At 38.2% G+C, this 15,665-nt stretch overlaps 1 protein-coding gene across 6 annotated transcripts in view; it reads right to left on the reverse strand.

Annotated features, from left to right (window-relative positions):
* Window positions 1–256: 256 nt before the first annotated feature.
* The window catches only part of CADPS2 (calcium dependent secretion activator 2), a gene marked incomplete at both ends in the record, with an annotated part of 308,165 nt that continues 292,756 nt past the window's right edge, over window positions 257–15,665 (reverse strand). For all 6 annotated transcript variants that reach the window (XM_084274517.1, XM_084274519.1, XM_084274514.1 and 3 more), the window contains 2 exons: window positions 257–427; window positions 4,018–4,122. In XM_084274517.1, coding sequence (XP_084130643.1) covers window positions 257–427; window positions 4,018–4,122 — 276 coding nt within the window. The remainder of the gene's footprint in view (window positions 428–4,017; window positions 4,123–15,665) is intronic.

Consider the following 15,665-nt stretch of genomic DNA (forward strand, 5'->3'; position numbering starts at 1 on the left):
AGCAAAGCTATACATTAAAATATTCTACAACCATTGTTCTCAAAAAGTCCTTGGCACTTTTCCTCAGATAATCTTAACTTTCATTAAAAAAAAAAAAGAAAAGTAATGGAGCAAATAACACTTTTGCACCTATATCATAAGGCAAAACTATGAATGCATCTACAAGGACAAATTACCAAAAAAAACCCCAAGCCAAAGATAACCCCCCCACCTTCTGACCATCACTCCCAAACTCCAAACGCTTAGTGAAACCGATTCATCCTTCCTCCTCATCACTGTCTTTCATGGTAATGCCCTGAAGTCCTCCTGCATCCGTGACGGAGACCGTGGCCTCCTCTACGGTCAGACGGCTGTGAACGGTATCGTAGGTTTTACTGTTCAGCGTTCCCTCCAGCACGCCTTGCAACCTGAAGTCTCGGTAGGTTTTCTGTGGCAAAAATAAAACATCCTGAATTGGACTCGAGCAAGTCTGAGCAGTCTTCCACTATACACTGGCCATTTCTAGCTGGCCAGCAGAACAGATTTGTTCCTCCTGCAGTTAGGGACCTGTCACTTAGAGTTTGCTAAAGATTTTACACTCAGTTTCTGAGCTGCATGAGGTTTCTATAAACTCTGGAGTCTGCAAGCCACACTTTGATGGTCATTCTTTTAAGAGACTGTGTTTTGTATCACGTTTCTCTAACTGTATGCTGATTTCTTCCATTTGTCTCATTTATTCAGTAGGAAACCAATGAAATATTTTTCTAATTGCATATTGAGATGTGAATTTGGCTACAGGTAATTTCCCAGAAAATGTAAATCATAAAATTATGGAGTTGTTAAGGTTGGAAAAAGACCTTTAAGATCATCAAGTCCAACCATTAACCTAGCACTGCCAAGTCCAACCACTAAGCCATGTCCCTAAGGGCCACATCTACATGACTTTTAAATACCTCCAGGGATGGTGACTCAACACACTTCCCTGGGCAGCCTGTTCCACTGCTTGAAATCCCTTTCAGTGAAAATTTTCTTCTAATATCCAAATGTTTGACTCTTTCCCCATAATGTTATTTTACTTGCATTTATCTTTACATTAATGTGCCAAATGTGGAAAAATAGATTTAGATTATGATCTATATTCTATAATGTAAACATTTACCAGGTGAACTACTTCAGTCAGTTACTGCACAATCCACATTCTAAGTCACATACATTTCGACTCACGTTTCCATTTTTATTTCTTTTCCCCACTTCAGAAAGCTTTGTTTCCCTGGTATCCAGTCCTCCTATGAACCAGCAGACATGAGTTTCTTCTTTGACTTTTTTGACAAGTAAGAATTCTGAGAGGAATTGTTTTATTCATTGATGCTATGTTCAAGTAAGCATATCATGTACTCTACCTTCTTTATTTTTAACTTGCAATGTATTTGAGATAATCTTTCCTGAAGTTAGCCTAAAAATCTTAAGAAGGATGAATTGATCTAGTTAGTTTCTAAATTTTGTGTATACTATGGGAAAAAATAAACAAACCCAAACCCGAAAATAATTAAGGTCTATTGGGCCCATTCTTCTATCGGAGGAGACCATGCACAATCCTTAGAGAAAGAAAAAAGAGCTGATCTTGTTTCACTCAATACTTCAGAGAACTGCAAAAGACACCTCTCAAAATGGGTAACATTCAGCTGGGAGAATTTTTCCTGCCACAATCTCTGATTATTATTTAAACCTTGTCTGAATCACTGCAACTGAGATTTATTTGACTTTCATAGGTCAACTTCAGAGTCAATGGATGCAGCTTATGTTTTGCTCACACACTCCTGCAAGTACCCTGCCTGGTCTTTTTCAAGTGTCACCATTGCATTCCCTTTTTATAACACTGTGCATTCAATTTCCTTTTATGCTGTTAACAGGTCCTACAGCAATTTCTTTCAGTTTTGCATTGTATTCCTCCCATTTTCAGACCAGCACTCTGGGGTTCAGTCATTGCTCTTCTCTTGACATACTTTTGCAGGATAATAATGTTCACTTCCAAGCTTAATTTTTCATTTCTTCCTAACTTTCCTCTTGGTCCTTGACCCTTCTTTAGTCGTGTACCTCTGTACATGTCTCAGACATCTAACGGTACCTTTATGCCATCAACCTTCAGTCTTGCCTTTAATGGGAACAAGTAATTTTTCCTTCTTCTGGTCATTCTCAAGAATGCCACTACCTTTGCTGCATCCAAACATGAAAGAATCATGTATTTCTTACTCATCCGATGTTCCTTAAAAATGCCCTCCATCTTCTTTTTAGGAATATTTGCAAGAATGACAGGGACAACACAGCTTCACAGTTTTTCTGAAAGCAAAGAGAGAAGTTCTTCCATTCACTCTAGAGTTTGGAGGACTTGTGCCTCCCCACGTCCTTCTTCCTAGCTGGACTGTGGCAGTGAAAGCTTCTTATGATACTCTACCTGAATTGTTCTTTCTTATTTCCCAGCTGTCTCCGTTGGATGAGTTCCTGTTTTTCCAGTTCTGCCATCTTCACCCATCAAAACACAGCTGGACAAGGTTTTCTGTCTTACAGTACCGTAAGCAGTACCTCTACGATTGGCATTATCATCTTCAGTCTTCTGTGTCCACAGAGGGTGCCATGGAATAACACACTCAGAACTTAGGTGCAAAACAAACTGGGTGCACAGGCACAGAGATGCTGTCGCCATGACCAGCATGTTCCCACCACCACTGGGAACCTACTTCATTTGAACAAGACTAACCAGTGTGCCAGGCCACAAGAGGAAGGCTGCTGCTCATGCACCTGAACCTCAGTTTTATAAGCTCCTCTTCCTTTAATTTCCTGGGTGATATTTAGTTGGTATCATTCAGTCTGCCCATTCTAAGATCTCACTGGGCACAGCTTTTAGATCCTGCAACACTTCCCCCTGATGACAATTACCTTCACTAGAGAAGAGCTTTAAACCTTTCACAAGAGTCATTCATTTCAACCACAAGTAGCAAGCTGCTTCTACCATTTTGGCAGATAATATAAAGATGAGCCAGATTCTGTTTCCAGAGAAATCAGTTAAGGTCAAAAAAATCCAAGTTAAGCTTGGGCGGTTCAGGGAGCCAGGATGACATTGTTATTCTGATTGTTTTCTTGCATCACTCTTTTTTACCTTTTAACTACTGAATTATGAAAGTTGCAGTTGCAATTCTACCATCCATGAGTTAAAATGCCTCCGACTTTACAGGATCGCATGAACTTAATGAGAAAATAATTAGAAGAAATCAAGGTCACCACTGACAACAGGTGCTTCTTGTTCCCCATTTATACAGATAACAACAAGACAGAATTAAAAGGAATAAAATCTGAAATGGCTTTCTGTCTCTTGCCTTAGGGTATTGACTGGGGTCTGAAAGGGAGCTAGGAGGGAATTTTCTGTTATGGTGGGTTAACCCGTAATTGCCTACTGCAAGGTATTTTACACTTCGCTCGGAAGGATTTGACATTAGCCAGTGTAAATGGCTGATGGCTGGACCAGAGGGTTTTCCTATTGATATTTATTCCAGAGTATGAAAGATTAGAAAATGTTATCTAGTATATTGAATATTGTTTTCCAATTGAATCTGATAAGCGTATAGATTTAAGAAAGGCAAAATAGTTACTTTTTAGGAGAAAAATGGGTAAAGAATGCTATTGTAATTATTAAGGTAAAAAAAACAACCGAACAAAAAATCAGTAAAATGACAAATGATAATATATTAGGAATACCGTACAACATTGCTGTATGGGTAGCAGGAATCTGTTAAAATTCCTTAGAACAATTATAATTGTCACTGGGTTCAGGATTGGTGACAACTACCAGTGCACATATAGTTAGCATTAGAGGTTTTATTAAATTGTTTTTCTTCTCAAATTTGCAACTACTGTGGAACAAAGAAACCCCAACCCAGAAGTATATAAGCTGGTAACTTTATTTGACATTTTTTAACTTTGAGGGAATTATCCACCACTTTTCTCTCTTTACTATGCAGTCCAACTCATACACATTTTATTTACCTTCACTATCTTGATGAGAGTCTTCAGCTGGTAGATGTGAAGCTGAAGGTCTAATCTATCAGCCAGCCACAGGCATATGACTTTCATGGAGCTGCTATACCATTGCTGAAAAGAAGGATAAAAAAACCAAAAAAAACCCAAACCAAAGCAAAACAAAACAAAACAAAAAACCCACAACCCACCAGACAACCCTGAAGTATTCGTTTAACAGATTTGGTAATGAGAGGTAATGAAACACTTTGAAATGATCACAGATCAGCACTTGAAGTCAACAATGATATAATTTCCTGTTAAGAGAATTGCATGGGTCAGTAGAAAATCAAATAACTTGACCCAGGCTGTTCTTTACATGAATTAGCAACTTCCATTTTATCTTTCAGTTACAAGATTTTCAAGCAAAACAGCGTTACAATCTCTGCTACCTGTCAGTAAGAATGGGTATTAAATACGCAATTACATGAGAGAATTGACAGCTAAAACAGCAAGGGAAAAAAAACCAGACATAGTTTATCTTGAGAGAGACTTTGCAATACCTATATTTTCCAATCCAAACGGGAAAACAGCATCAAACATAGAATGTCTTGCTTTTTTCTTTTAAATCACTTCTTTATTAAGTAAAAAAAAAATATTGAGAAATCCATGGAGACTGTATTTAAATATGATCAACGCCACTCAGCCCCTCCCAAAATAAACTGGATAAGGCTTTGTTTTATGTTAATTGCTAATTATAATTACAGCCTACCTTATTTCCTTTTTGTGTCTTAGGCATGGGTATGTTTTCATTCAAAGCTGCACAAATGGATGGGGTAAGAATAAGCTCTCTGCTGTTGGTGTCTATGTTACCGTAAAAAAATGCTCAGATCCAAGTAGCTACTATAATGGTTCTTTCACGTTAACTGGATTAAAAGAGATTTTGCTAAACATAGTTGTAGCAGTTTTCCTCCCCCTCCTGTAAAATACCATTCAGATGTCATTTAGTCAAACTGTAAAAAGGAAGGGCGTTGGTTTTTTGGTTTTATTTTTTTTTTCCATTTTAGCAGTGTGAGATTAAAAGAGTTTGTCTCAGAGCTGTGACAAGTCTCTTTCCCCACAGGGAAGAAGCTTAAATTCTTTTCTAATGTAATTTCCTGTGTCTTTACAGAATACACAGCTATGCAGAGAGGAAACATTGCACATATTTGCAAATGCAGCATCTTAGGTAAGGTAAGCTACCCGACGTAAATCAAAGGAAGGATCTAATGTGTCCCCTGACCAATCTCTACTGTAACAAATAAAAAATGCATATATTTTTTAAAAAAATGAAGATAAGTTGCTGGCTGCTGGATGTAACAAAAGAAAAAATAGAATTCTTTAATCAAAATATAAGCTATCTGGCAAAAGCTTTAAATAGGTAATCATAGGTAAAGACTTCTTCCTTACAGGTAAGAGCCTCATTTCATTGTAACTATCAGTTTTAAGGTAAGTTTTAAATAAGGAAAAAGAATTTTCATATAATAATGAGTCGCGTTTATTTTGCTTGATGTATTAAAATGAATTTTAATTAGAAATCATTTGAAATAAATAACTTTTGCATTTTTTTAGAGTTTCTCCTATTAATTTACTGTTTTGCAGAAGTAAACAAATGCACGACTCAAAATGCAGAAAGGTGCAGGTTTCATGTAAGTAGTTTGATTTATACAACAAAATGTGGGACTGACTTAGCATCTATAAAATACTGTTTTCTTAATAACTGTGTGACATTTATATTTACATACTATTTACATTATTTCACCTGATTGATTGATTTCCTTTACAAGTGCCTGTAAAATATTTTTAATGTGACAGAGTTGTTACTAAGTGCCAGCTGAAAACTATATGGCCAGTGTTGTGTGTATACAGATGCTTAGAAAATAAAATACAGTCAGCTTTATTCACTTGGGGAACTCCTTCAATTTAATAAACACAAAAAAATCGTACGCCAAGCATTCTACCCAGAGTATCTATTGTTACTTGCAACACGATGAGCCCAGTTATGTTACCACTCAGACCCTACAGTTGTTAATCCTGAACATAATCATGGTAGAGAGAATGATTTTAGTAGTGGAATTTTCTCCAAACTGTTATTCTTCCATAAAAATATAAAATAAAATCCAATAACACATCCAGGATGTATTTGGTTTGTATCAAGCAGAAAGTAGAAGGGGCTCAAACTTGCTCCCGCAAGCACATTACAGGCAGGATCGGAACTTCTGCCATCGGTTTCCCCGTCTAACATCACTGAATGGTTCAGGATCACTGAGAAGAGACCTAGTCCCAGTTTTCTGGTAAGATATGTATTTTGAACCCCAGACAGACAACATAATTAAGATGGATGCAGTAAAAATTAAGACTCTTCATACATATCTGTGATACACTTGCTTGCACTCTGAAAACAGAGGTAAGATATTGGAGGCAATTAATTTTGCTAGTCAAATTTGTGAATGAAAACAATGTAATATGTTTTCCTGACTAGTTTTAATATGTTAAACTTTCAGTAGAAATGCTAAGTTGGTGATTGTGAAATGCTACCTATGGTAATCACTCCTCTGTCCACAGATTCTGCTCAGAAAAAATACGACTGCTGCCATATTAGAAGAAAGATGTATTCTTACTTTGGATTGTCACGGTATTTTTAATAACAATCACAACCAGTGCATGTTTACAGTCCTCCCAGAGGTACCTGTGGGTAGCATTCCTATCTACTGTTGGCCTTCTACCCACTAGTGTTGAGCACTCAGTGTAGGCTGATGGTGCATAAATACAAATTTTCATATGAAGAAAAGTAAGTATTTCCCTATCCTTTCTTTTGGAGCCTGTTAAAATGCACAGCACTGCAAATGCCTCTCAGAGGTGGGATCTAAGGCCACACATTTTGACAGCCACGAGCATGTTAGAGGCAGGGATGCATCTACTGTGTCTTATGGGAATCTACTGCAAATTCACAAGCTTCATCAATTAGGTAATGGTTTTGAGATCACACAGGTTTATATTATTATTATTATTATTATTATTATTATTATTATTATTATTATTATTATTATTATTATTATTATTATTATTATTACTTCTAACTGGTTTTAAGAAAAAGTCACTTCCCATTACTAACAATAGCACTGAAAGGACAATTCGACTGTCACAGATGTCAATGATACAGTATTAGTGCCATATTCTTTGCTGTTGTTCATGCAAGAATAAAGCAGTAAGTGTTTATTATATATTTTTTTCAGACCAGCGCATAACAGCAGCCAACCACTTTAACAAAAATATGTTTGCCTCCCTGTTTCCCCCCCGCTCTTCTTATTCATAGCTCATCCAGCTCCTGTAAGGGCATGCATTACTCACTTCATTCTCCCGAGATACCTCTTTTAAAGTAAAAAATAAGAGAAAAGGAAAGGCTAGGGTTGACTCTGTGAGACCCCTGTATTTATTCACACTTATTGTGCATGACTGTAGACTGGTAAATCATATTAGCAGCCCGTCTCCCCATCAAGCTGCTACTTGCTTTCCAGCCCTGGGAAGGTTCAACAAATCAACAGGAGCACGGAAAACAGAACATCAGTCTAATCTAGTGTTTAAGGTGAAGTTTTCAAACCCAATCTAAGAAGATCTTTAGAGCAAGCAACAAGCTGAAGGGCTCAGAAGGTGGTATTGACAATGAAAGAGTGTTGAAATATTGAGAAGCGCAGCACTTGTGCATTTTTAATAACAAGAGGGTCAACAAGGACACAGCTCCCTCAGTGCCAATAGTTGCCACACCAGGGCTATAAACGCTCTCAGTTCATCAGATTTCTTAAACAGTTCATCAGCTTTCTTAAACACCCTAAACCCCCTCAGCGGACCTTTAGTCTTAAATTAACAAACCAAAGCAATGAAAGAGGGTGCAGCTTGAATGGCCAGCATTGATCCCCAACGGGGCTCGGCGCGGCTACAGGCACTGAAAAACTCGCTCCATTGTCGGGAGGAATTGACAAACCTCCTCGCCTAAATAGTCCAGCTGAGGCGGGCTGGAGGCACGCAGCTGTAAAGGGCTCCCCTCGCCCCGCTCCCAGCGCTCACAATGCGCCAGGCATGAGCTCTTTGTCAGGCCCAGACTCTGCAATTTTCTAACAAGGATTAAAGTTGTTTCTCGGCAGGGCCAGTGAAAAGCGATTTAGCAACATACCGTGCTTTCTTCAGGCAAGTTAAAGAGAAGTAGTTAAGGAATTTCATTATTCTGTTGACCGGTGGAAATACAAAACAAATATATTAAATATTCACCATCTTTCTGGGTGCCTGAGCTATAGCGTTTGCGGAACGGCTCAATTAAATATAACACTTATTGGCTTAAAGCAAGCACTTCAGGTTTATTTTTGAAGTTTTTATAAAAAGGTGCAGCTGTTTGCCACCTGGAAGGAGGCTCAATACATACTAGCACACAATGCTTTAGTCCTCCTAGGGCTGGTATCCCTAACGCCTGAGACATAAGACCCCGTCGAGTTTCTATATCTTGCCTGCTCTTGATAAATGCTTTTTTCTGCTGAATATGGCAGGGGGATTGGCTTCGAGGAACCGCGTTTTGTCTTCCTACAGAAGCCTTTATCGTGCCACTGATTAGGAACTGAGTTGCTCAGATGACAACGGGATGCTTCTAATTCCTCCAGCTCTACTTTTCCTACCGGGAACAATATCAAAAAAGTATTCGTTGCACTGAAGAGACTGTACATCAAAGGTACCCTAGGCTAAAGTGTGTAAGAAGTGCTATAGGCATGTAAAATGCTGAGTGCCAAAATGCCACGTTTTTATCAAAAGGCAATGCTGTTACTCTGTGCCAGGTTTTTGGTAGCTAGCGTTGGGAGAGGGCCATGGAACTTTTGGGACATTAAAAAAAATAAAGGTTAAATGATGAAAGAATAAATAAGCTATTGCTTAAAAGGCAAACAACAAAGGTTAGAAATAAACTCCCAATTTAAGTTTCCCAATTTGTTTCCCTCTTTGGAACATAATAATAATCATACTGACCTCCTTTCTTGAATGCTAATTAGGGGACCAAGTGTTAATTGTAGCGTCTTTGAAAATACCTTGAGGTCTAGAAGTTGTAGTTGTATTTTTGAGTTTGGGTGTAGACATCATTCACCTAAATGAAGATTTCTACCTGAGCAGAGAAGCGTTCATAGACTCTTCCAAAGGCTGGAAAGCCTTGGTAACTCTTAAAAAAACAAACACCTGGGGAGGGATTTCTCAATCTGTGGGCCACCATGATACATCAGAAGGCCACCTGCGTCTTGTAAATACACATAGGAACAGCAAAATAAGAAATCAAGTCAAAAAAGTAATTAACATTCAAAAATATGTGTTTTTTTTAGGAATTAAAATTTTTTTCAGACTAAAAGCAACAATGAAGTAACTTTGCATAATATGGAGAAACCTCAGAGAAAAAAGTTCTCACACAAGAGCTTTCCCATCTGATGTGGCTTCATGATGTCAAACACTGCCCTTCTGTGACAGGTCATCCAATCCCATAAGAACGTGGTTTCTCATTATGCATAGCCTCACAGTGCCAAAGTATAAAATGTTGAGCTAGGTTTGACTCTTGAGCACTCAAATTTACAGTGCAATTCCTGAAAAAAAAATTTTACCAAAACCCTGAGTTTTGCTTTTGTGGGAAGTCCATGCAAAGATGATTTGTGTGTGTGCGTGTGAACATTATTCTTCTGAATCAACAGAGAAATTTTTGTTCTTGAGATGTGCTTCTACAGTAGAGACAGTACGATTCGTTTGGCAGAAATGGTCAGTTAGCTGGCCTCTGACTGTAGAAACAGAAATTATACCATCTCCAGATACAACAGCATTTTCAAGTACACTTGCAGCCTGTCTAGTCTTACAGCTGCCCTAACGCTTCTGCTGTTTGTTTTCTGGCAATATAGCAATCTTTCTGTTTAGGACATCAAAGAAGTTTGTATTGTTTTGCCGAAACATGAACATTTTTTCTGCCTTTTGACTCAAGTACTGCTATGACTGGAGGAAAAAAAGGGGCATAAATTCAGTGAAATTTCATGAATTTCAATGAAACAGCTGACGTCACGACTATGCCGTGAGTTAGAGTTGTATCTTCAGTTTATGTGCGCTGATGGAGCACTAATTCGTGTCCTGTATATTTGCTCTACCAGGACAGATGACTTTTACTGTTGCTTAAAACACATAAAATACAACCAATACAAATATTCAGACTGAAAGGGCAGTTTAATGCTCTTTAGCTTTCAGCCAGTGACAGTAATAATAATAATCCTTTTAATATGCGGACATCAGACCTGGAAGGCTGAGGGGAGTGGCTTACTTTTGCATTTTCTTAAACATTCATAAAATCCAAGGATAATACTATTGGTTTTGGAGGTCAGTGTGATGCCACTACATTTACTCCTTTCCTTTTTTTTTTTTTTCTTCCTAGGAATTTCCATTTAAAAATAATTGAAAGAAATTAAGATTAAATTAAGCATGAATGGAAAATCCATGGAGTTAGCCTTTTTGGAACCATGGAGTTCGTGGGCAGTACAAATGAATGAAGACTTTTCCCTACAACAAAAATCAGATGTTTAAAAGCCCTTGAGCTGGAAAATGCAAATTATTAAATGTCATATGAAAAACCTGTCTCCACTCCCCATTTCACTGCAGTTCTTTCTCACATTTTCATTCAAAGACCTGTCCAAAAGCCCTCATTGCTCTACCACGCATTTCTGCTGTGATGTTCTCAAGTCCCATGTTCCCTCATGTGATCCTACTTTGCACTGAGCCCCTGGCATGCACCTCTTGCACCCCACCAGTATCTTAGACTTCTAATTCTTAGTTCCACATATCAAGGAATCTTCCTGAAATGTCTCAGGCTTTCTTCCAGCTTCCACGTTTTGCTTCCTCTTCTAGGCTGGGTATGTTAAGCCAAGTTTTCAATTTTGTTTTGGGAATGTGGAAGGATTTTCATAGTCTAAATTACAGCTACATGTACCAGGAAAGGAGAAGTGAGAAAGAAACCACTTACTACTGTCTCCTGCAACACTCAGTTCTTGTGATAAAGGGATCAGGACCAAGATTTCTTTAGCTTGGTCTTTTCAAGTTACAAACTCTGGATACAAAACACATTTTCAAACAAATTTTTTTTTTTGATATGTGTGGTTGTAGGAGATTTATTAACTTCTCTCTTGCACCCCTGCTTGGCCAAGAAAGAAAGGTTTTCTTCCTTGCACTAGGACTTTTTCTTTCCTTCTGCCTTTTTTGTGCCATCACTCCAATGAACCTCTCATGGAGCTCAAAAAACATTTTGGTTTTCTTATGAATGACTAATTGACAAAACAAACACTTTAGTCTCTAGTCAGTCTCTTCCTTATTTGAATGAAGGATTCCCACTGTGGCTCCCAAAGCAATTGGGAGAAAAGGTAAAGAAGCTCAACAGGAAAAGGAACCCAAACCTTGACAGAAAGACCTCATTGAGTGGGATTCACGCTGACAAACAAGTGAACAGTTAGTGGATGAGATATTTTGATGATATAAGGAAACAAATTAGGCAGGCTAGCTTTCAGAAATCAGTAATGAGAACAAAATAAAGCATGGGGCTCATTTAAAAGCATATTAAGCATCTTTGAACCTTCTGGGCAAAAAAGGATATTGTTCTGAAATAAAAAAGAACATCTAACACGAGAAGCTTATCTTATAGGAGGAAAGTAACTTTTTCATATTTTAGGCTTAAATTTAGAAGCTGGCTAGTTGCTACAGAACTGCTGTCAATTCACAAATAAATATACACTTTTAATACAAAATACAGAGCACTCATCTCTCCCTGCATTGTACATTTGTTGCTAAACAGCAATTTACAATATTTATGCTACTTTAGAATGTTTGTGACCTTCATTTTTTTCCCTGGCTTCTTCACACATGGCAGATTCACTGGGAAACGGGAAGTTTGCAAAATTAGACACACATAACTTCCTTCCCTATCTGGACATATGTAACATTGCTGTTCTGATTTAAAACACTAGGTACTAACATAATGCTCATGACCGCAAGAGACTAACAGCACAAACAGCTTCCCTACTCCGCTCTGGATACGCAGTGCTTCTGTGAACAGTACTTCCATAGGTTATTCTGGTGCTACAACTCTCTAGAGCAAACACTGTCAGACTCGCGACACTGCGTGTTGCGTTGCGATTTGGGTATATCTGCAAACATCCTCGGAGGCACAGAGTAGGGAACATCACTTGAGTGACCCTGAAATGAAAGCCAGCTTGGATCTTCAAAATAAACAGATGAACGTAATGTGGAATGACCAAGTTGCTGCTGGTTGCAACACTAGCCTCTTGCTACCGGGCTTGAGTTTTACAAGCCCTGTGAATAAGCTTAGCGGTGCTAATGCTGAGCAGTCTTCCCAAGTGCATGCCTAACATTAGTAAGGTTACAAGTCCGGGTTCACTCTGCCTGTAAGGCATGAAAGTGAGATACCTACTTCTGCTTTTGCCCAATCATCCCGGGGCACTCCCCGGAGTGAGTCATCTGCAAAGGATGGGTGATTTCAGGGAGGTGGCAGAGTCCTCCTGTGAGCTGTATCTCTCCCTTAAAGTGAGTATATTCTTAATCTCTGTACCACCTATCAAAAGTGAGGTGGCCCAAAGTTGGATCAAGGTCTGTGTTGTGACTTTCACACTCATATTAGTAGCTCTTATCCTGGACTCCTCTATTTAGAGTCCTTGCACCGTGCGGAATGAAGTCAAGTATATATTTTAGAGTATTTAAACCATCTTGGGCTCCTCTGGGTGAATGGTTTCAGGCAGTTCACTTCTTTCCACCTCAGCAATCTTGACTTATCATCCGTTTACTCTGTATGTTATTGCAGTGGCATATGATAGGGTTGCATGCAGCTGTGAAGTTGATAGGGAGTTGCACAGCGGTGTAGCCACTCCTCTCCTACGTCGCATTGACTGGGCACCACACTGAGCTGTGCTAATGTGGAGCAGAGGTCCAGCCTCCTGCCTCCCTCTTGCTTCCCTCCTCCCCTCATCTCTTTGGAGAGAGTGTTCTTGGGCTGGGCAGGTGCCTGGTTTGCTCCTGTCCATCTCTGACCCTATCGCCCCAGTGCACCCTTTCAGATTTTACAGCTGCTTTGCCTTTCTTTTTTCTTTTTTTTTTTTTTTTTCGTTTGAGCTGATTTTTCTATTCATTATTTGTAATGTTTTTCTTGCACATTGCAAACACTTTTAGTACAGAATGATACACAGGATAGCCAATACACTGTAAATTAAGAAAATATATGATGAAACACTCAAAAATGATTTAAAGGAAATCATCTCCATGTAGGTGAACAATTTTGGACATTTAAATGAGCACTAAAGCTTCAGTTCTCCGTGATCCAACAGGTTAAGCAGCTGTTTCCACCGGTGAATCACTGACTTTATCAGAGCACTCTGCAGCATCCTCACCTGGTACTATTTTGATTTACAACATAGCAACCTCTTCCTGTTACTCCAGACTCATTATAGTAAAACTAGATTATTCTTATGCTTGCTGGCACGGTTTTTCTTGTAATATGATCAACAATGTGGTTGTGTGTCTATTTGCGAACACGTACGCAGAGGTTCTCTTGATTTTCTTTTCCAAGCTAAGCTTGACTCAAATGAAATACAAGTATAAATATCAAACCTGCAAGTAAGGTTTGAGAAACCACAAGGTTCTCCTGCTGTTTATACGTGTGTGAATTACAGTACATCAAGAAATCAATATTCCCTAGATGGTGCTTGTGCCTGGCACTTCATGGTGAACAAACATTAGATAAGACAATATAAATGGTACAATCCTTATTGATTTCTCTTGACTGCGTAGAATGTGAAAGCTGCAGCCACAGTTAACACTTACTGACAGACTCATCTAAAGTTTCAGTGCTATTTTATATTTTTATAGTTGTCCACGCTCAATTGATTCCATTAAGTTGCTAGACACATTTCAAGCCAACCAGATAAGAAAAAAAATTCAGTGCCTGGAATGAGATGCTGCTACTTTGTGCCTAGCAGGATAAAAAGGTTAAAGGACTAAATTGTGCCTGGATGTTGGAAGGAGTTCTCTTTTATTTGACAGAATTTGTTATTGTTTTTAGTGAATGGATACTGTGAGTGATGGATAGATGCATTTAAGTAAGTTAAATAAATGAACGAACAGTATAGACCAGAAACGTCTATGGGGAAACTGTACTGGAAGCTCCCAGTGTTTTAGCCCCTCCCCAAACAAACAAGCAAAAACCCCTTGTAGTTCCACCTCAGTTGATAAAATTCTCTCAGGGAAAAAAAAAAATAATCAGATTTGCTTTAAAATCTTGAGGGTTTTTTTTTCCCATTTGTTTTCCTCTCTTGACTAACGATGCCCATTTTATATTGTATTTTTATATTGATTTTCACATTGTCTTTTCCTTACCCCCACCCCCAAAAATAAGAGGAAAAAAAAAGTGATCTCACACAAGTCAGGGAAATTAGGAGGTAGGACAGCACAAGATATTCTGAATATCAGGATATGAGATTTAGTGTGCTGAAAAATAGTTCTTTTTTTTCCTTTTATACCCAAAGCACTCTTTTAGCAAGATTATCAGAATATCTATTTCATAGTTTCTTACTCTCCCACTGGGAAGATTTAAATAATATGATTGAATTAGTGTGAAAAAGGTGGCAGACATCCACTCCATGAATATTAAATGCAGACTGGACTGTGAGATACATAATGTCCTGAGAACCCCCTTTTTATATCTTTTGGGGCTGTTTGATACCCAGGAAGATGGAAATTCAGACATTAAAAATGGCATAAAAAATGAAGAGATGGGGAAATGTATCATATCAAAAATATATCAAAAGCAGCCACTGTGTTCTGGTTTCCTCTAGAGAAAACACTCTCAGCTACAGTGTAAAACAGCTTATGCAAGTGCTGAATATTCTGATCCTGAAGCAGAAAACTCTGAAGCACAGGTTTGGCTTTGAGTGTGTTGGGGCCCTATTGATTTCAGCAGTACTGGGCTTTGCTGGATTCATAGCAGCATAACCAGCACCCTCCAAGAGTGGGCACTTCTTTTCTCAGTATATTCCAGGGGAAAAAAAAAAAATCAACTATAAACTTATAGACTGTATGAAATCAGATGTGAGTTACGTTTTTCAACTTTCAAATGAACTGTCGTTCTTTTATAGAAAAAATGAGGTAAATCTACTTGAAAACATCAGGAATTTAGTGAACTTTGAAAAAAACTTTCAACAGTAAATGTGCAGGGTGTTACTTCCATCCTGCAGAAGAGTATCATATATTTGTGTGTGTTAATATAATTCACTTTTTTCAGTCCACATTTGGTGACACTGCCTATAGTTTTCTCTAAAATTCTTTCTTTTTTTATCAGAAAAGAGAGGACAAACTGTTTGAAAATGACAAGAACGTCTTTGGATGAAGAGAAAACTATAGTCTGGGTCTCATATCAAGAGCTTTCTATTTTCCCTATAAAATATTAGACATAATTAAAGGTGAGTTAAGACTTTGGTGAAAATCTAAAGAGCATCGGCAAATCTGAGCACTGCTCAGCTTTTCAATTGCTTTTCTCCTTCTCAGTTCTTTTAAATGGTTTTCTATGGCAGGAACATTTTTCTTAA

The sequence above is a fragment of the Gallinula chloropus genome (genome assembly GCF_964237585.1).
Source record: "Gallinula chloropus genome assembly, chromosome: 1".
Classification (NCBI taxonomy): domain Eukaryota; kingdom Metazoa; phylum Chordata; class Aves; order Gruiformes; family Rallidae; genus Gallinula; species Gallinula chloropus.